At 43.0% G+C, this 20,000-nt stretch overlaps 1 protein-coding gene and 1 long non-coding RNA gene across 2 annotated transcripts in view; one reads left to right on the top strand and one right to left on the bottom strand.

Annotated features, from left to right (window-relative positions):
• Nucleotides 1-13,838, bottom strand: part of LOC135101693 (putative uncharacterized protein DDB_G0291608) — a 132,158-nt gene extending 118,320 nt beyond the window's left edge. The window contains exons 1-3 of the mRNA XM_064006016.1: nt 13,679-13,838; nt 13,313-13,432; nt 6,052-6,304 (exon numbers count right to left, since the gene is read on the bottom strand). Of these exons, the coding sequence (XP_063862086.1) occupies nt 6,052-6,304; nt 13,313-13,432; nt 13,679-13,838 (533 nt within the window). The remainder of the gene's footprint in view (nt 1-6,051; nt 6,305-13,312; nt 13,433-13,678) is intronic.
• Nucleotides 13,839-17,476: 3,638 nt separating this feature from the next.
• LOC135101088 (uncharacterized) overlaps nt 17,477-20,000 on the top strand; it is a 61,649-nt gene continuing 59,125 nt past the window's right edge. Inside the window, exon 1 of the long non-coding RNA XR_010269010.1 lies at nt 17,477-18,098. This is a non-coding gene — a long non-coding RNA (uncharacterized LOC135101088). The remainder of the gene's footprint in view (nt 18,099-20,000) is intronic.

Raw genomic sequence — 20,000 nt, 5'->3', positions numbered from 1 at the left:
CTTTAGTTTTGCCGTGTGAAGGAGTGTGTCCGACCTTGTGTGTGTGTGTGTGTGTGTGTGTGTGTGTGTGTGTGTGTGTGTGTGTGTGTGTGTGTGTACTCCAGGCCACTGTATCAGTCTCCGTACACATTTTTCTGTGGTCCGTGGTTCAAGGAAGGATGGAAGGGCGGGCAAGGCGGGACTGTTCATTATTATCTTAGCACAGGACTCCCGCCGGTGAAGGAGCAGGAGAGACCGAGTGTCAGGGTGCTGCCAGAGGGCGTGGCGGATGCCTCATGGCGCTAGTGTTACTTGCTACGCCGCAGGAACCCGCGCCCTTCACAGACATTGCTGCATGCTCCTCATCTTCCTCCTCCTCCTCCTCCTCCTCCTCCTCCCTGCCTTGTAACTTACCTTACACTCTTCTTCCTTCTCTCTTTCAAGCTACAATGACCCTCTTCTCTTCTTAGTGCACGCACGACCTCCTCCTCCTCCTCCTCCTCCTCCTCCTCCTATTCCAATTCCTCTTCCTTCTCGTCTTCGTCTTATATACCAAGAAAGATACACACAAATATACGTATTACTTATTAAACACCTCGTTCTCTACTCGTCCTCGTCTTCCTCCTCGCTTTCGTCGTCGTCTTCCTCGTTGTCCTCGTCCTTATCATCCTCGTCCTCCTCTTTCTCCTCCTCCTCCTCCTCCTCCTCCTCCTCGTCCCGTCCTGTAGCGGGTGAAAGGTTTGTCATGCTGTAACTCGTATTGAACAGCACGTAACAGCGGGTATTTGCGTTGTGCAGCAAAGCCCGGCAATTTGTGTTAGATAAACATGCACACCAGATCATGTCTCATAAAGGAAATTGAAAGGGTGAAATATACAGATATCAAATTATGAAAATGGACGGTAAATAAAAGAGAGTTAGAGCTTGTTTTTGGAAATGAATTTATATATTTTGCGCCTTGCGTTTTCTCTTGGTGGCGTTGGTGTGGTGTGGTGTGGTGTGGTGTGGTGTGGCGTGGCGTGGGCCCTTCCTCCCCCTGCCTCACCTGGGCCGTGCAGGTAATGAGGCCCAGGTGTGAGGGCGTGCCGGCGCCCTGCTCACGTCGCGTCTGACACATACATCATCCGACACCCGCGAAAGAAAATGGATTAGCCGAGAGGGGAGAGGCGCACATCTGCCCTAATGATTTATACCGCGCACCTCTGTGTGGTCACTTCGTCGTCATTCCATCCGGCTTTCATTACTTCAAATTATTCTTCATCTCAAAACATTTCCTGGTTTTCGCTTATACCGCGTAATAATGATGATGATATGCGTGCCGTGATTCCACTATAATATTCTTTCACGTAAAATATTGTTGGTATAAATTTATCAAGTTTAATCCTTAACCCATCGTTTTCCATCCGTGTAAGTAACCCATCACCACCGCCTCAAAACAAGACTCGCGCCAAAGCCACACAAAGCACCATACTTAATCTGACGCATGTAATACAATACTCATATATATATATATATATATATATATATATATATATATATATATATATATATATATATATATATATATATATATATATATATATATATATATATATATATATATATATATATATATATATATATATATATATATATATATATATACTCGTATATATATGTGTGTGTGTGTGTGTGTGTGTGTGTGTGTGTGTGTGTGTGTGTGTGTTTGGACGTGTGTGCGTACCCGCATACGCGCACATCTCGTAAAGTAGCACAACAAATGTAAAAAAAGAAGAATTGGTCAAATTTCGAGCAATGGAGAAATGTAAAGTTATTTTTTATTACATATATTTGTATTTATAGGCAGGGATTTCAGAGGCTGGCCCCCTCCCGGCCCCGGCAGCCAGTGTTGCATATGACTGATGTTGACACTGGCAGATCCTTTAATCCCATAGTAATAATTGGTAACGCTAGCTTCTGTTATTTACGGGGGCCCGCGTCACGGCGAGCGCCGCGCCCGTCCTCCAAATATTATACGTTTTTGTTATTGTTACGTCCACGGCGCGGCGAGGCGAGGGGGAAGGGCCGGTGAGGCATGGCGGCGGGAAGGGAGGGACGGAAGGTGATACCTGAGGCTTTAGATAGATGTAAACTAAGACAGGTAGATGTAATTAGTTATATGTAGTAATTAGTAATTAGTCAGTTGATAGGAATTAGTTACACACACACACACACACACACACACATACACACAGACACACACACACACACACACACACACACACACACACACACACACACAGACCAAGGTGTGCTGTAATCCAACACGTCCCCATTTAATCATAACCATAAACATACTCGAGCGAGACGACCAGACAAAAGGCAGGCGAATTATCCTCTCCCGCATTTAGCACAAACGTGCCTGCACGGATAATTAATATTGGAACGCCCTGAGCTTACACGCGCCCGGCCGCTAGCAATTCCGAGGCGCAGCGAGTAGGCGAGGGAGGGAGAAGGAAAGGGAGAGAGGGAAAGAGGAGGGAGGGACGCAGGGAAGGGACACTGAGACGGAGCGCAGAAGGGTACCGGAAGTGTCTAAATTATTATTTAAAAAAACGTATCCCAAATAACAGACACCGGAATGGGAAGTCTGGAGGGAAACAACAAAACATTCGTGCACGGTTAAGGAGGAGCACGGAGCGAAGAGCATAATGCAGTACACGGAAAATTGTGGACGCTATTTTTTCCCCCCGCCGCGAGAGAGAAAAAAGAACACTAGACCGTGGTAGTAAGAAGGTACATAACCCACACATAATACATGAACGGAAAGGAGAAAGAGCAAAGAAAACTGTGAGAAACATTTAATGAAACACCGTACCAAACAACGAACTCAAATATTCATTAGAAAAAAAAAAAAAAAAAAAAGAAAAATCGGCCTCCGCATCCTACCATCATTAACACCTCATCTAATGGCCGGCTGCTCATAATACAAGCGATAATCACTCTGTACAAAACCTGTCTAATTATACCTGTTCGTAGCTCACCTGGCCTGCTTATATACCTGTGAGTTTACCTGGAGCCTGCCCTGCCACGCCTTCACCCTGCATACCTACCTGTTTATCTGAGAGGTGCACATCCTACCTGATCTGTGTTGCTTGTGGGGTCTGGAAGTGGTGATTCCCTTTAGCCGCAGGGGAACATGCAAGGGGAAGGGGTGGGGGGCGACTTGATGGGGGGAAGGGGCGAAGAGGGGGACTCCTGCCCTCACCTTTTCCGACACCCACCTGTTTTCATGTTGCCGGTATGAGGGGCGACGCGGCGGTGTGGTGCAGTGGGTGGATGGGCGTTGGTGGAATGGTGGAGAGGGCGTGTGTAGGTAGTGCGTGTCTGTGTGTGTGTGTGTACAGTGGAGGTATCTTGTTATAACTCTGTATGGATTATTACAAAGAAGTGGAGTGAAAGTGGAGAAGCGTGTGGATTTAGAAGGGATGTGGCGTGGATTGTTAAGGCTGTGGGTGGATGGAAGGGTGTGCATAGGTTGCTCATTGAAGACAGATGGTGGTGGTGGTGGTGGTGGTGGTGGTGGTGGTGGTAAACTGGTTCATTTAGTAGTTCTTGTTGTCCTTGTTCTCGTCTTTGTCCTGTTCGTGGTCCTTGTCCTCATCTTCGTCGTCTTCATGGCCCTCCTCCTCCTCCTCCTCCTCCTCCTCCTCCTCCTCCTCCTCCTCCTCCTCCTCCTCCTCCTACTCCTCCTCCTCCTCCTGAACGCACCTGCCACACCCTAGTCATGCATTATACATAGTCGTGTCCTGTGCCCCTCTCTCTCTCTCTCTCTCTCTCTCTCTCTCTCTCTCTCTCTCTCTCTCTCTCTCTCTCTCTCTCTCTCTCTCTCTCTCTCTCTCTCTCTCTCTCTCTCTGTTTCTGGTGGTAGTCTTCCGTTTTCTTGCTTCTTTCACCTTGAGTTTTGTTCTTTTTTTTTTTTTCCTCCCTTATTTTTCAAGTGGTGCGTCGCCTTGCTCTGTCCTCCCGTCACTGCGGCGCGATCCCGATGTCCACTAACCTCCTTCCTTCCTTCCCTGCTTCCGTCTGTCTAACCTCACGTAACTCCTGCCTCTCTTTGTCCCGACGGCGCAGTGGTGGTGGCGATGGTGGTGATGGTGGTGATGGTGGTGATGGTTTTCTTGCTTCCTGTTATGTGCCTGGTTCTGTTTCATTCTCTTACCAATGTTTTCTAGACAGACTCTTGCCTTCCTTGCCTTGGTGTGTGTGTGTGTGTGTGTGTGTGTGTGTGTGTGTGTGTGTGTGTCTCGCGCCGTCTCACCCTTGTGTATTACAGCACCTGGTGTTTCCTCAAGATTACCCCGCCAATCCCACACCGGAGCGGCGGCACTGCACTGAAGGAGGGAGAGACGAGAGACGCAAGGGTGGCTGTGGGAGATGTGGCAAAATAAATAAAATGCTTGAATTAAAGAAGGAAGTTTAGCATTTTAGCACAGTGCGCCCTGCAACATCCGTGTTTTACCCTTTTAAGTTCCGAATCGATACGTATTTAATTACAGGTTGACTGGTCTCTCTCTCTCTCTCTCTCTCTCTCTCTCTCTCTCTCTCTCTCTCTCTCTCTCTCTCTCTCTCTCTCTCTCTCCATTTCTTTTTTTTTTGGGGGGGGTTCCACTGGGTCGATGTGCAGCGTTAAAGAATAGTAACACAAGCCTGTCATGTTTTGGAGGGAGGAGGAGGAGGAGGAGAGAGGAGAAAAACGGATGAGAAAGGAGAGGAAAGGGAGGAGCGATAGCTGTGGATTCCTCTCCCTCAATTCATAAAACTATTACCAAGGTAGAAACAGGTGAGGTCAGGTCATCAGATATTAATGGAGGCTTCGGTCTGACCTGCTTTTGGTAACCTTGGGAGTTGAGGTTGAGGGAAGGTTACCTTTAAGTGAGGCAGACCTGTCGCCTCAATAATGACCCGAGTCAGAATCACAGGCGAGACGAAGGCCAATTTTTTCTGCGTCTTTTTTGTTCCATTGCATCGTTTTCTTCCACTTCCCCTGAGACAATCCAGACAGTGAGAGAGAGAGAGAGAGAGAGAGAGAGAGAGAGAGAGAGAGAGAGAGAGAGAGGTGGGGGCCGGGAGGTGGAAATTTAAGTGTTGTCATAGACACTAATGAGCAGAATTATTATCATCACCGAATTTGAGTGTCGGAACGTGATATATTCCTGAACTAAATTTCCATGCGGTTATTTTTTTCTGCTCTGGGGGGAAGTAGTAGATGAGATTTTCAGTATTATTTCTCTCTCTCTCTCTCTCTCTCTCTCTCTCTCTCTCTCTCTCTCTCTCTCTGGATGGTTAAAATAATGAGGTTTCTGCGAGTGTGAATCTAATTTGGTTGTTATCAGTGTTACCAGGAATATGTTCCGTATATTCTGAAGGGAGACCAACAGGAAGACCAACGAGATTTAATTACCCCAACCAGTCCTGTTGTCTTTGTCAATTGGCGTAAAAAAAAAAGGGTTAAAATCACCCGCAACTCGTTAAAAAGAAAAAAAAAATTTGACATCACTCACTCGTACATCATTATCACCATTCACTCACCATCACCACAAGTGCCACACCATCCATAACCACTACCATTATACGCTCCATGAATCACCACCATCACCACCACCACCACCACCACAACCATCAAACCACCACCACCCGCAACCCGATAACCACAGCCACTAGTCGACCACAATTACAAAGGGGCAATTAATGGGCGTACAAACGAACGTAGAATTATGGTGGGTAGGTAAGGCAGGAGGGGAGGCAGTGGAGTGGAGGCAAGTGGAGGGAGGTGGAGGGGGGACATCAGGTGTGGCGGTGGCGGCAGTGGCAGTGGTGGTGGTGGTGGTGGTTGTGTCAGTCGGTCTACATATTGCACCTGAATCAGCCCTCTCACCTTCTGCTTCCCCCTCCCTTGCCTCCCCTTACGCTCCCCTTACCCTTACTCTCCTCCTCCTCCTCCTCCTCCTCCTCCTCCTCCTCCTCCTCCTCCTCCTCCTCCGCCTCCCTTGCCGCAGTCGTAAAGGGGATGTGGCTAAATGGCTGGCACACCTCTGACACCCATTGTCCCGCGACTCATAGCGACCCCAGCGGCGTGTGGCGCCCTGCGAGGTGTTAAATGTGCCTTCAGATGACGGAGGGGAGGCGCGGCGGGGCGTGGGCGGAATCTGGAGGCTTGCCGGAGGGAGGGCGCTCTTTTTGTATTGTTCACCTCTGATTGCGTGCTGGTGAGGGGCATGAGTGAGGGGCACGAGTGAGGGGCAGGAGTGATGAGGCAGGAGTGATGGGGAGGTAGTGATGGGGACTGTGAAAAGTGTGATGGAAATGTGCTGGTAAAGTCAAGGTTTCTGAGTTGTCGTGATGTGGGGAAGGATTAGATTCGCTTTGTGGGGGGCTGAGGATTCGTCTGTGTGTGTGTGTGTGTGTGTGTGTGTGTGTGTGTGTGTGTGTGTGTGTGTGTGTGTGTGTGTGTGTGTGTGTGTGTGTTGGTTGGCTGGCTGGGTATATCTCGGTGACTCAAGGCCTGTCTGTGGATCCTGTGTCCTGAGGCGTCACTGCAGCTAAAATTGATATCTTGACTGTTTGACATGATGGTTTCAAAGTGATTATGATTTACTCTTATTGGAAATTGGCTTTGGTTACGTATTCATATTGACCTGGCAAGTTTTTTGTGGACCTTGAATTTACCCTTAAAGAAGTTGTCGTATTGTAATTACAGTTCCTTTACAACTTGGCTTTATAAATCTAAATAAAATAACCTTACTTTACTTTTTCCTCAGTCGGGGAGAAAGTGTTTTGTTCATTAATGCATCTTTTCCCTTGACCTCTCATGACCTTTTATTCTCATTCAGAAAGAAAAAATGCACTTCAAAATAACATGAAGGTCACGTTATCGCTTTTCTTTTTTTTTTCTTTTCATTCATATTCCTATATAGAAAAGTCATTGAGTCACGCTTTACCTAATACGTCCCTCACTCTTCTCTCAGGTGTGAAGAGCGACCTGGAGGACCCACGGACTCAGAATCACACTTGAAGAGTAACTGAGACAAGCCAAGAAGAAAAGGAAGATGAGGACGTGAGTGCAGATGAGCTCTTAATTTTTGCTGTATTTTTCTTTGCGGTTCCTGGATTGTTGTGTGGTGTGTTGGTGTGTGTGTTTATCTGTTTATCTACTTGTATTAAACTTTTTTTTCTTCTTTTTACGTTTTTTAAGGGACTGGGTGAAGATTGTAATGCTCCGTCTTGAAACATGTTATTATTATTTTTCTTATTATTATTCATGTTGTTGTTGTTGTTGTTGTTGTTGTTGTTGTTGTAGTTTGTTGTTGCTTGTTCTTGTTGTTGTTTGTTGTTGTTATTGTTGTTGTTGTTGTTGTTGTTGTTGTTGTTGTTGTTGTTGTTGTTGTTTTCTTTTTCTTTTTCTTCTTCTTTTTCTTCTTTTCTTCTTTTTCTTTTTCTTCTTCTTTTTCTTCAAGCAAGGTTTACATGCGACTCTCTGTAGTAACGCATTCCACCTACCAATCTATAAATTTAGAAAAGAGCATTTTTACACATAACCATATATATATATATATATATATATATATATATATATATATATATATATATATATATATATATATATATATATATATATATATATATATATATATATATATATATATATATATGTATTTTTTTTTTTTTTTTTTTTTTTTAGTGTGTGTTTATGTAGGAGGAACACCGGCCAAAGGCAACAAAAATCCAATAGAAAAATGACCCACTGAGATCCGGGTCCTCGAACAGGATCCTAAACGGTAGACAAAAAATTGAAGGATAAGTGTCTTGAAACCTCCTTCTTGAAGGAATTCAAATCACAGGAAGGAGGAAATACAGAAGCAGGCAGGGAGTTCCAGAGTTTTTCAGAGAAAGGAATGAATGATTGAGAATACTGGCTAACTCTTGCATTAAAGAGGTGGACAGAATAGGGGGTGAGAGAAAGAAGAAAATCTTGTGCAGCGAGGCCGCGGGAGAAGGGGAGGCATGCACTTAGTAAGATCAGAAGAGGAGTTAGTATGACAGTAGCGGTAGAAGACAGTTAGAGGTGCAACATTGCGTCGATGAGAAAGAGGCTGAGGACAGTCAGTTAGCGGAGAGGCGTTGATAAGACGAAAAGCTTTTGGTTTCACCCTGTTTAAAAGAGCGCTGCGTGGAACTCCTCCCCCTCCATACATGTGAAGCATACTCCATACATGGGCGGATAAGGCCCCTGTACAGAGTTAGCAGCTTGGGGGGGATGGGGTGATAAAAACTGGCGGAGGCGATTCAAAACGCCTAACTTCATAGAAGCTATTTTAGCTAGAGATAAGATGTGTAGTTTCCAGTTTAGATTATACAAAGGACAGACCGAGGATGTTCAGTGTAGAAGAAGGGGACAGATGAGTGTCATTGAAGAAGAGGGGGTAGTTGTCTGGAAGGTTGTGTTGAGATGATAGATGGAGGAATTGAGGTATTGAGGCATTTAACAATACTAAGTTTGTTCTGTCCCAATCAGAAATTTTAGAGAGATCAGAAGTCAGGCGTTCTGTGGCCTCCCTGCGTGAACTATTTACTTCCTGGAGGGTTGGACGTCTACGAAAAGACGTGGAAAAGTGTAGGGTGGTATTTTCAGCGTAGGAGTGGATAGGTCAAGTAGTTTGGTTTAGAAGATCATTGATTAATGTGTGTGTGTGTGTGTGTGTGTGTGTGTGTGTGTGTGTGTGTGTGTGTGTGTGTGTCCCTTATCATTTAAAACACTAATTTAGAGCTCCCGTACATAGCAGGGTGTATTGTACTGCGTGTCATCGGCTCTCCTGTCGCCATAAGTTTCACTCCCAGTAGACAGTCGGTATGTAAACAGTGTGGCAGGAAGCAGGAGGTGCGAGGCGGCGTGGTGTTTACAGGTGCCTGGGTGACGGCTGCCTCTCGCGTCGTGTCAAAAGGTGGTGTTCGTTTAGTGCCTCGATCAAGTTGGCCTCCTGAGAACAGTTGATAAAGAGGATGTGTTAAGTGTGACATGTTCTGCTCCTCTCCTCTCTCTTCTGCGCCTTCCTGCCTGCTTGTCTGCCTGCCTACCTACCTGCCTGCCTGCTTCTTCCCTCTTCCTCTCACCGTTCTGCATACCTGCCCTCCTTTCTGCCCACATTTCTCTAGTGTTCGCTCTTTTTTTTTTTCGTCTTTATTTTCTTTCTTCCTTCGTCCTTCTTGCATGTCGCCCCGCCTGCTTTCCTCTCTGCCTACGTGTTTGTTTTGTAGCTGGACATTTTTTTACTCCTTTCCTTCCGCAACGAAAAATGTTTAGCGTTTATTTGCTGCTTGTTGCTTTCCTTCCTATCAGTCATATTCAGTTCATAGGTAGATTGATAGACAAATAGATCGATAGATAAATTGATAGATATGTATTGGTGTATACTTACCTTAATTTTGCTCTAGTTCATTAGATTTTCCTTTTTTTCTTTGTATTTTTCAGTTGCTGACTACCATTTGAAGAAACATCATTTTGTTGTTGTTGTTGTTGTTGTTGTTGTTGTTGTTGTTGTTGTTGTTGTTGTTGTTGTTGTTGTTGTTGTTGTTATTATTATTATTATTATTGTTATTATTGTTATTATTTTAGTTACTACTATTAGTTATTATTATTATTTTTATTATTATTATTATTATTATTATTATTATTATTATCATTATTATTATTATTATTATTATTATCTCTGAATTAATCTGTCTGTCTACCTTAATCGCTAAATTTTTCTTCATGTTAACTTTTCATTTTATTTAGTAATCATATTCTTTTACTTTTTACCTTGTGCAGTCCCGTTTATATTTAGTATTCCTTTTGTTTCATGAAACTTTGTCTTCATTTTAGTAGGAGATATTTTTTTTCCGTATTAGTCAGTGTCTTGCTTGCGTATGATCGGTTTTGCATCAGAGATGTCAACCTTTCACATTTTCCCTGGTCAGTTTGTGTTAACGTTCACCAACAACACTAGAATCTAAAAACTAGAAAACTAAAATATTTTACGCCATTTTTTTTTTTTTTATCTTTCTTTTCTTGTTCTCCTTTCTCTTCCACCGCCCTTGTATTCCCTCTTGCAATAGTATCATAACGACAAAACAAAATACTATTTAACTTTCATCACTTCAATTACAGGACAGGTTACTCTCCCACGCCTGCACGGGAGGACATGGAGTGACGGCAGTGGCGGTCACTTGGAAAACGTCACACTTAAGGCGAGACGAGAAACAAGTTTGAGAGACCATTTTTTGAGCTCGATGTGTCTCCTTAAGAGCCTCGTCAGTCTCCTTTTAGACTATAAAAACAACTCCAAGTAGCGTGTTTTTATATTCTCCGCACCAGCCCCTAAACCGAGTCATCTATCAGCTTCCTTGCAAGGGAATAGTTGACTCTTGGTATTTGTGAGTGACTCTGGAGACAGAGGATGCTGCCCTTGATATACAGGTGGCCCTCGAGGCAGGGATGGCCCGCCCAGGACGAGGCAGTGTGGCCACATGTTGGAAAATTAATATTCTGCGTCACTCCGCCGGTCTCTAATCAGTATACAGCCAGTCTGCCTCCGCTCCCGCCTCTCCTTGCCTGCCTCTCCCTGCCTGCCTGCCTGCCTGCCCGCCTGCCTCTCCTTGCCTGCCTGCCTCCATCTCCATCGCTTTGCTACCCTTGCTCTCTCTCTCTCTCTCTCTCTCTCTCTCTCTCTCTCTCTCTCTCTCTCTCTCTCTCTCTCTCTCTCTCTCTCTCTGTGTGTGTGTGTGTGTGTGTGTGTGTGTGTGTGTATGGTGGCATAGTTACCGTACACACACACATACATACATACATACATACATACATACATACATACATATATACACATCTCCAATTATTATATGGAGTTGTAACTGCGACTTCCGCTGCGTCGTAATGCAACCACCACCGTGACCAACACAATCACCACCACCACTAACACCACAGCAGCAACAACAACAACAACAACAAAAACAACAACAACAACAACAACAACAGCAATAGCAACAACATTACATACCAAAAGAGACCACTACCACCACCACCACCACCCCTTGATTGTACACACACAGGTAACGCTAATCAATGGAACACACACACACACACACACACACACACACACACACACACACACACACACACACACACACACACACACACACACACACACACACACACCAAGGGGAGGGATCTGATTGGCCCTCCCCTGCCATGGACTGTAATCACGCGACTGTTGATTGGTGGGCAGTGATACGTGAGTCCCTGATTGGGTGAGAGTGGCAGGTATCCCCCAGCGCCCCGCACCTGGTGATCGACCCCTCATGGCCAGGTGAGACGCGCCCGCTCCCCTGATTGGCCAGTTCCGTTTCGTGACTAGCGATTATCTTTTCTTTTTTTCATGACCTTTTTTTTGTTCTTTTTTTTTTTTTTTTTATCCCTCCGCGATCGCTGCTTGAAGATGGCGGTGTGTGCTGGGCGGAGGGCGAGGGAAGACTTGCGCCGCCATTTTCATGCTAAGGAAGTGGTGGTGAAATACGAAGCCCAGCATTGTAGTGTTTGTGATCCGTATAACGCTGGTGTATACTTTGCTTATGTACGTGTATTGCTTTGGCTCTGTGTCTTGCTTCTTCATTCGGTGCGTTAGTTTAGGTTAGGTTAGATCAGATTACGTGGCTAAGTGTTGTGTTTGTGCTCCATATAAGATTGGTCATCGTTGCCTTGCTGTACACTTTGTTGATGTTCGCGTATTGTAACGGATAAGTGTCTTCCTCCTTCATTCGCTTTGTCAGTTTAGGTTAGGTTGGAGCAGACTACCTAACCTAAGCCGTCAAAGGAAGTGTTGTATTAGTGGTCTATATAATATTGGTCATCGTTGCTCAATCTGCTGTACTCTTTGTCTTCGTGTACAGCGTTGCATCTGCGTCTTGCTTCTTTCGGTTTGGTTAGCTAAGGTTAGGTTAGACTACGTAACCTAAACTAATTTACCTTAACCCTCTACTCGTCAAAAAAAAAATATATATATATATATAAAGCTAGAGTGGCTGATCTCCATATTATCCCTATTTACTCCATAACTTCGCACGTATTATGGTGAGTGCTCCTAATTGATAGTTTTGTTGAGTTTATCGCGACTTCCGACTTCCAGTAATGTCATAGCCACCACCACCACCACCACACTAGGGGGATGAAGTATTTGTATTCTGTATACGTATTCGGAGGCACACGAATACAACACAAAGTTATGTATTGACATTCGAACCATAACCATGAGAGAGAAAAAAATATATATATGGGATTGAGCGCGTATTCCTACCTTGCCTGCACAAAAATACCCGTGTTCATGGTGGAATGGTGACTGGTGAAATGAAAGTGTTATTGACGGTGACTGACGGTATTATTATTATTATTATTATTATTATTATTATTATTATTATTATTATTATTGTTATTGTTATTGTTGTTGTTGTTGTTATGGTAATGACTTTGTAATGATGTGGGTCGGTGACTGATGATGAGGAAGAGAAAGAGAAGGATAGTAGTCATTATGAAAGCAATCGTCATCATTATCGTCATCATCATCATCGTCATAATCATCATCATCATCATTATCATTATTATCATCTTGTTTTCTTTTCTTCTTTATCTTCTTCTTCATCTTCTTTTTCTTCTTCTTCTTCTTCTTCTTCTTCTTCTTATTCATGACCATCATCGTCATCATCATCGTCATCATCACAATCATCATCATCATCATCATCATCATCATCATCATCATCATATATATATATTTTTTTTTTTCTTTGAGAGGAGAGGAAAGAGGAGGAGGAGGAGGAAGAGGTGGAGAAGGAGGAGGAGGAGGAAGAAAAAGAAGAAGGAGAAAAAGAAGAAGAAGAAGAAGAAGAAGAAGAACCCCTGCCTATCATGCTGACACACCTTGCCTTGTTACCTGGTGTGGATAGGTGTCACCCGTAATTGAGTGAGTGGACGTGTAGAGTAACCGCGTCTCATTCTTGTCTCATATGATCTGACTTTACTCGAGACTGCATCAGGTTCGGTGATGTGGTAATTGAAAGGTATGTGGTGGTGGTGGTGGTTGTGGTGGTGGTGGTGTTTTAGTGCTTCCTGGAAGACATCTACTCAGCGCTGCCTTTTAGACGTCACTGTAATTACTCCATTTTTTTTTTTTTTTTTCCCTTGAACTACATCTTTGTTTTCACAAGACAAATAGTTTTCAAAATCAGAATCTTAAAATATTAATCTGAATGTTTCCTTCCGACCACTTACATGTGAGTATAAGTTGTTGTTTTTTTTTTCTTTTCTTTTCTTTTTCATCAGTTTCATGTTTGTTGGCATTGAGCGAGGGTGGGTGGGAACTCTGGGGCGTGCACGTGTGGTGCGACACACCTGGGTGGCCACACCAACACAACACAAATGCAAGTGGATGTGAATATGAAAGTGTATCCACACGTGGTGTCTTGCTTTTCTTTCCCTGCTCTCTCTTTCCTTTCATAATCTGAGACAAAGAATAAAAGCTGTAATGAGCGCCGCGCACGCCACCCATCCCGTATTGTTAGCGAAAAGCACACCACCACACCACCGCCTCACCACTTCAGAGCCCCTTCCCCCCCCCTCCTCCTCCTCCTCCTTCACGTTGCTGCTGCCGCTGCTGCTGCTGCTGCTGTTGCTGCTGCTGCTGCTCCCCAGGACTTTTCTGAGAACTGCACTCTTTTTCCTTGATGGAAAGTCGCTGCTGCGGCGTCACCTTCAGGGCAGCACAGTAATGCCGCAATGGAATGATGCAGGATGCCATAAAAATGTCAGCGTTGCTTTGCTCGCCACGCACTGGCCGGGCGTGGAACCATTAATTGACTTTAAGTAATTAACTGTAAAATAGCAATTTTACTTACCAATCAAAATTTTGTCAGATTCATTGATTAACTCATATTAATTATCGAGAAAATGTAGTATAAAACACACAAATCCTTGACGTGAATGAGTCTGTGTAACTTTGTCATTGCCTTTCTCGGGCAGTGGACCTTGGTGACCCCAGCCTGGCGAGGTGAAGCAGCCCGCCCCGGCTCGCGCCTCTCTGCCCTCCCCCACCGTGCCGAGCCTTTCCCTGCCCTGCTTTGTTGTGGCCAGGCCTGCAGAGGATGGCGTGGCCCCTGTTCCTCTTGTCCACGAGGCATTAGGTGACGCATATACAGGGCGACGTATAGATTAATCTGCACGCAGGAAGTGCTCAAAACTTAAGACGAGCATATTTTCACCTAAAATATAATGGAAATGAACGTATGAGGCCTAACAGACACGTATCACATTGGTGTGCGATTGAGGCTTACTTAACTCGGATGTCATCTTACGTTAACAAGCGGTCCACAAAGAGCAGAATTATGAGGGAACATCAGTGGACAGGCTCCCCTTGTGAGTGACCATTTTAATAATTTCCCGGATAAATTAGTCGTATTTTTTTTTTTTTTTTTTTTGTGAATGAAATTAATATTTAACTTATTTATTTATTTGACTTGCTCATATTGTACAGCCACGTAATTTTCATACAGAAATGTGAAGTAGAATTTCCCTCCAATATAGGTATGTGAACTCCATACATGGGCGATAAGTCCCCGGTGCAGATTTAGTAGCTGGGGAAGAGCGGTGCGAAAAACTGACGGAGATGACTCAGAGCGCCGAACTTTATAGAAGCTGTCCTAGCGAGACAAGACTGGAAGTTTCCAGTTTAGATTATTAGTAAAGGATAGACCGAGGATGTTCAGTATGGAAGAGGGAGACGGTTGAGTGTCAATGAAGAAGATGAGGATAGTTATCTGGAAGGTTGTATCGAGTTGATAGATTGAGGAATTGAGTTTTTCAGGCATTGAACAATACTACGTTTGTTCTGCCCGACTCAGAAATTTAGAAACATAAGAAGTCAGGTACTCTGTGGCTTTCCTGCGTGAGATATTTAATCTCTGTAAGGTTGGACGTCTATGAAAAGGCGTGAAAAAATGCAGTTGTATCATCAGCATAGGAGTGGATAGGACAATAAGTTTGGCTTAGAAGATCATTAATGAATAATAAAAAGAGAGAAGGTAACAGGACAGAACCTTGAGGAATAGCACTGTTTATAGACCTAAAAGAGCAGTGACCGTTTACCACAGCAGCAATAGAACGGTCAGAAACGAAACTTGAAATGAACTTACAGAGCGAAGGATAGAAGCCGTAGGAGTGTAGTTCGGATAATTAAAGCTTTGTGCAAGGCTCTATAAAATGCTTTGGTTATACCTAAGGCAACAGCGAAATTTTCATCAGAATTCCTAAAAGATTCAGTTATGAAAGCCAGATTGTCAAACAGTCACGACGGAACCCATACTGGTTATCAGATGTAAAGTTGTGAAGTGATAGATTTTTAAGAATTTTTTTCAGTTAAAGATAGATTAAAGGATATTTAAGGACAGGAAAGTAAAGCAATAGGACGGTTCTTTGAAGGGTTTGAGTGGTCACTCCGTTTTGGAACTGGCTGAATGTAAGCAAACTTCCGGCAAGAAGGAAAGATAGATGTTGTCAGGCAAGGGGCAAGCACAGTTACGGACAACGATAGAAGGGACCCCATCAGGTCCATAAGCTTTCCGAGAGTTAAGGCCAACGAGGGGATGGAAAACATCATTAGGAAGAATTTTAACAGGAGACGTGAAATAGTTGGAGGGTGGAGGAGAGGGAGGAACAAGCCTTGAATCATCCAGAGTTGAATTTAATTTTTAGCAAAAGTCTGAGCGAAAAGTTAATCTTTAGAGATAGAAAAGATGACACTGGTGCCACCAGGTTGAATGAGAGGAGAAATATATGAAGAAAAAAAGAAAACATAAATTCCTATTAAAATTTAAAAGCAGCTAATGCTGACTTTAACAGTCTCTACTTCAGATTCCATTAGTCATTACCAGCACTGACCATCACTTTCCTTCGCTTTTCATTCCTGTATTTCCCAACGTGGCTAACAAAACATTCTTTTTGTTCTCGCTCATCCAGAGCACACCAAACACTGTGCCTTCACTTATCACTGCTTATCTTGTTGTTTTTGCCCATTGGGCTCACCAGTCATAACTCTGTTTCTGCATTACATTTCCTGTTCCTTTTCCTTGAGTCTAATAGAGTAGATATAGTTTGGTTATGTCACTTCTAGAACCTGAGGCTGTACATCTTTCATTTTGTATTGAATAGTCACTGTTTGGCGGCAGCGATCCATCTGTTTGTGTTGAGTACAACATAGGACAACTGCCTACCTCTACCAGGGATGCATATGTTCGACATATTCTGTGCTCTAAAACCTGAAGGCCGTACTTCATCTACGAAAAGATTCTTTTCTTGCTGGATGAGAACCAGTTTACACACACAGAACCATTCATGCCACTTACGCACTTAATAGAAATATTTCAATAGAATAATTAGAAAATTTCCGAGCTACAAATCTGCTTACTTCCGTAACATTTCACATCCGTCCATTTTTTTTTATCTGATTTGTATAATTTTTCCCTACTTTGATAGCACCGTTACCGTCTTTATATATATATATATATATATATATATATATATATATATATATATATATATATATATATATATATATATATATATATATATATATATATATATATATATTAAGCAGAGGCCTCGCTGCACATGACTTTCTTCTTTCTCTCACCCCTATTCTGTCCACCTTTCTAATGCAGGAGTCGACCAGTATTCTCAATCATTCATCCCTTTCTCTGGTAAACTCTGGAACTCCCTGCCTGCTTCTGTATTTCCACCTTCCTATGACTTGAATACCTTCAACAGGGAAGTTTCAAGACACTTATCCTTCAATGTTTGACCACCGCTTTGGACCCTGTTCTGGGACTGGCATCTCAGTGGGCTTTTTTTTTTTTTTTTTTTTTTTTAATTTATGTTGCTCTTGACCAGTGTTCCTCCTACATAAGAGAAAAAAAAAAAAAAATATATATATATATATATATATATATATATATATATATATATATATATATATATATATATATATATATATATATATATATATATATATATATATATATATATATATATATATATATATATATATATATATATATATATATATATATATATATATATATATTTAAAGTGTAAACTAATTCAAGTCTTCGCTAAACAATTGAAATTTAGATTACCCATTGATTATTCCTCACTCAATTCATGACTTAATAATAACTCTTTTAAAGTCTGTTTTTATGCCTTCTGTGGTCCTGCTCCTAGGAAACTAGTGGTTCTAGTGGTGACCGTTTGCTCAAACCTTGCGTGGTCAAATATTTTCCTCCGTCTACCATTCTTCATCATCCATTCTTCCTGGAAATTATAACTTCTGTACAGGTTATTATTGTCATTACGTACGATACTGATGAATTCATGGGTACATTTTATAGATTTCATATACTGATAGATATTTGAAGAGATGTTCTGTCATCACACTCTGATAAATTCGTGGACACATTTGTCACTATTTACTGATGAATTCCTGGACGGAAAAGTTATGCTCTGCCTGCATTCTCGTGCATTCTGGGTGGGAGGTACGTGACCAGTACTGGAAGACTTCAGATTAAAAAGGTTGATAATTCTTGTTTAAGCATTGTGTTTGACTTGTTTTGTCATTCATTATCTGATATTAATTAATGATCTTGTTCTAACGTATTATCCTCTTGGCTGTTGCTGTTGACTCGCACATTTATCAACGCCTTTCTTGTCAAGAGATAATTTTCAAGCGAATTGCACCAAACACACAGATGCAACGCTCCTTTCTTGCAGCCTGGACGCCTATTTCTTCACACATACGAAACCTTTCATCGTTCCTTAAAATCTTAGTGGTGCTTGAACCTATAGTTTATTCAAGTACCGAACGGCTTCGAAACAGACAACCGAGACAGTGCAACTTTGTAGCCAGCCAGTGTCGGCGGGTGTGCTGTGTAGTGTGCGCGGGTGTTGTTTTCATGAAAATTTGTGATCAAAACGAAGCAGGATTGCTGGTCTGTCTTCAAGAGCCTGGCAGGTATGTGTGGAAAGTAGTGAGTGTGTATGAACATGTGAGAGCCTCGTGATGGTCTCAGTGGTGTGTAATGGAAGATCAGTCAGTGTCTTGCCGTCCTGTCAGGGGCTGGTGGCGTCGCTGGGCAGGGAAACCACAAAGTTGCCAGACGGTTTTACTTGTTATAATTTTATTTGGTCAGCTTTATTTTTTGTAATACTGCATAGTTATTTAACGTTTTAGTATTTTTAACAAAGACGAAAAAACATCAGTTTGGAGAAATTTAAGGATGAAGAAAACGAAAATTGTCTTGAGTGGTGGCGCTGGTGGCGGCAGCTGGCAGCGTGCCTGGCTGGCTGCACGCTGCCCTGCCTGCCGTGCCTGTCCCAGTCCACACTTCAGGAACCACAATGCACCGCGCTCATGACTTCTCCATAACATTAAAGGTGTTTCTGGAATCCATTACTTTATAACTGCATCCGAGGATCCCCACACACAGCATTCTTGTACCCTTCCTCATCACCGCCACACTCACCGCTGCTTGATCTGCCATGCCACCACTCCGCACCACCCTACCTCTTACATGTTACCACCACCATCACCACCATTAGCATCAACCATGTATGCTCTACCATTCCCCCATTCACCTCCACCAGATATTCCTTAATTTAAGCCGTTATCTTTAGCCATTTTCATGCGGTTTTTCTTAAATATTTCCATGATTTAAGAGACAGCGGTTCCATTGAATAACTAACAGCTGGAGATGTAATGCACGTACTGTAGTCAAAACTGGATTAGTAACACGAAGGTATAGATTGAGTGATTCCATGAAGTCGTTCTGTATCGTCACTTCCATGCTTCCTGCTCCTCTGAAATTGCTAAATGTGTGTTTCCTGCCTCCATTAGTTCTTTTCTGTTCATACCCCTAGCCTGACCACTTCACTGATGGGAGAGTTAGTTAATCTGCTTCTTCACTCGTCCACCACTTCCCCTAACTATAAAGAGCCTTTGTGTCATTATTTTTCAAAGTTTACCCACGAATCAAGTATCTTTCCCTGGCGACTATTAAGACATCTTAGAAACTGTTTGCTATGAAATTTTCTATTGTCTGATTTTTTTATGAACAGTAGCGAGTGGCTTTTTACGAAACTTTCAAGCCACAAACAAACTACTGAGACTGCATAACGACTAGTACATGTTTCAGGCTTCAGATTTCGTTCCTAGGTTCATATAGACACTGATAAGACAATGATCAAACAGAACCACAACCATTAAGAAACCCATACATTAGCGCCACACACACACACACACACACACCAATCAGAGGAAGCGCCGTTCTTACAGGTGTAGCCTCCACCAGACCACCTGGGCAAGGAGATCAAGATACACGATAAACTTTTAATTAGGGATGAAGGGACTTGCGCCGGTGGGAAAAAATACTCTCGAAAATCAACTATAGTTTGTGTGGGAAAAAAAAACCGTTTCTTTGCACTGGGGAGAGGAGGAGGAAGAAGAAGAGGAGGAGGAGGAGGAGGAGGAGGAGGAGGAGGTTTTTAGGATAGGAGAAAAAGGGGATTTGTGAGGAAAAGGGTCTGTTTGTGAGGGATTTGAAGATAAGAGTTTGTTTATAAGGAGAGAGAGAGAGAGAGAGAGAGAGAGAGAGAGAGAGAGAGAGAGAGAGAGTTGTACGTTCATGTGGCAATGGATGGGACAAAAGTGTTTCATCAGGTGTACGCGGGAGGAAAAGGAGGAGGAGGTGGAGGAGGAGGAGGAGGAGGAGAGAGGGCTGTGTTGGTTAGGGCAGAGTTGAGGGGACGAGGAGAAAGAATGCGGTGGTTTCCTTTAAGAGTTAGGGGGGAAAATTTGTGAATGGACGAAGAGGAAACGGCAATTGAATTTTTAAACTTTCCTTGGGGATCTTTTAAA

Source organism: Scylla paramamosain, chromosome 6 (genome assembly GCF_035594125.1).
Source record: "Scylla paramamosain isolate STU-SP2022 chromosome 6, ASM3559412v1, whole genome shotgun sequence".
NCBI classification, from domain to species: domain Eukaryota; kingdom Metazoa; phylum Arthropoda; class Malacostraca; order Decapoda; family Portunidae; genus Scylla; species Scylla paramamosain.
The sequence above is the reverse complement of the archived record's forward strand: the minus strand, read 5'-3'. Positions and strand labels throughout refer to the sequence as shown.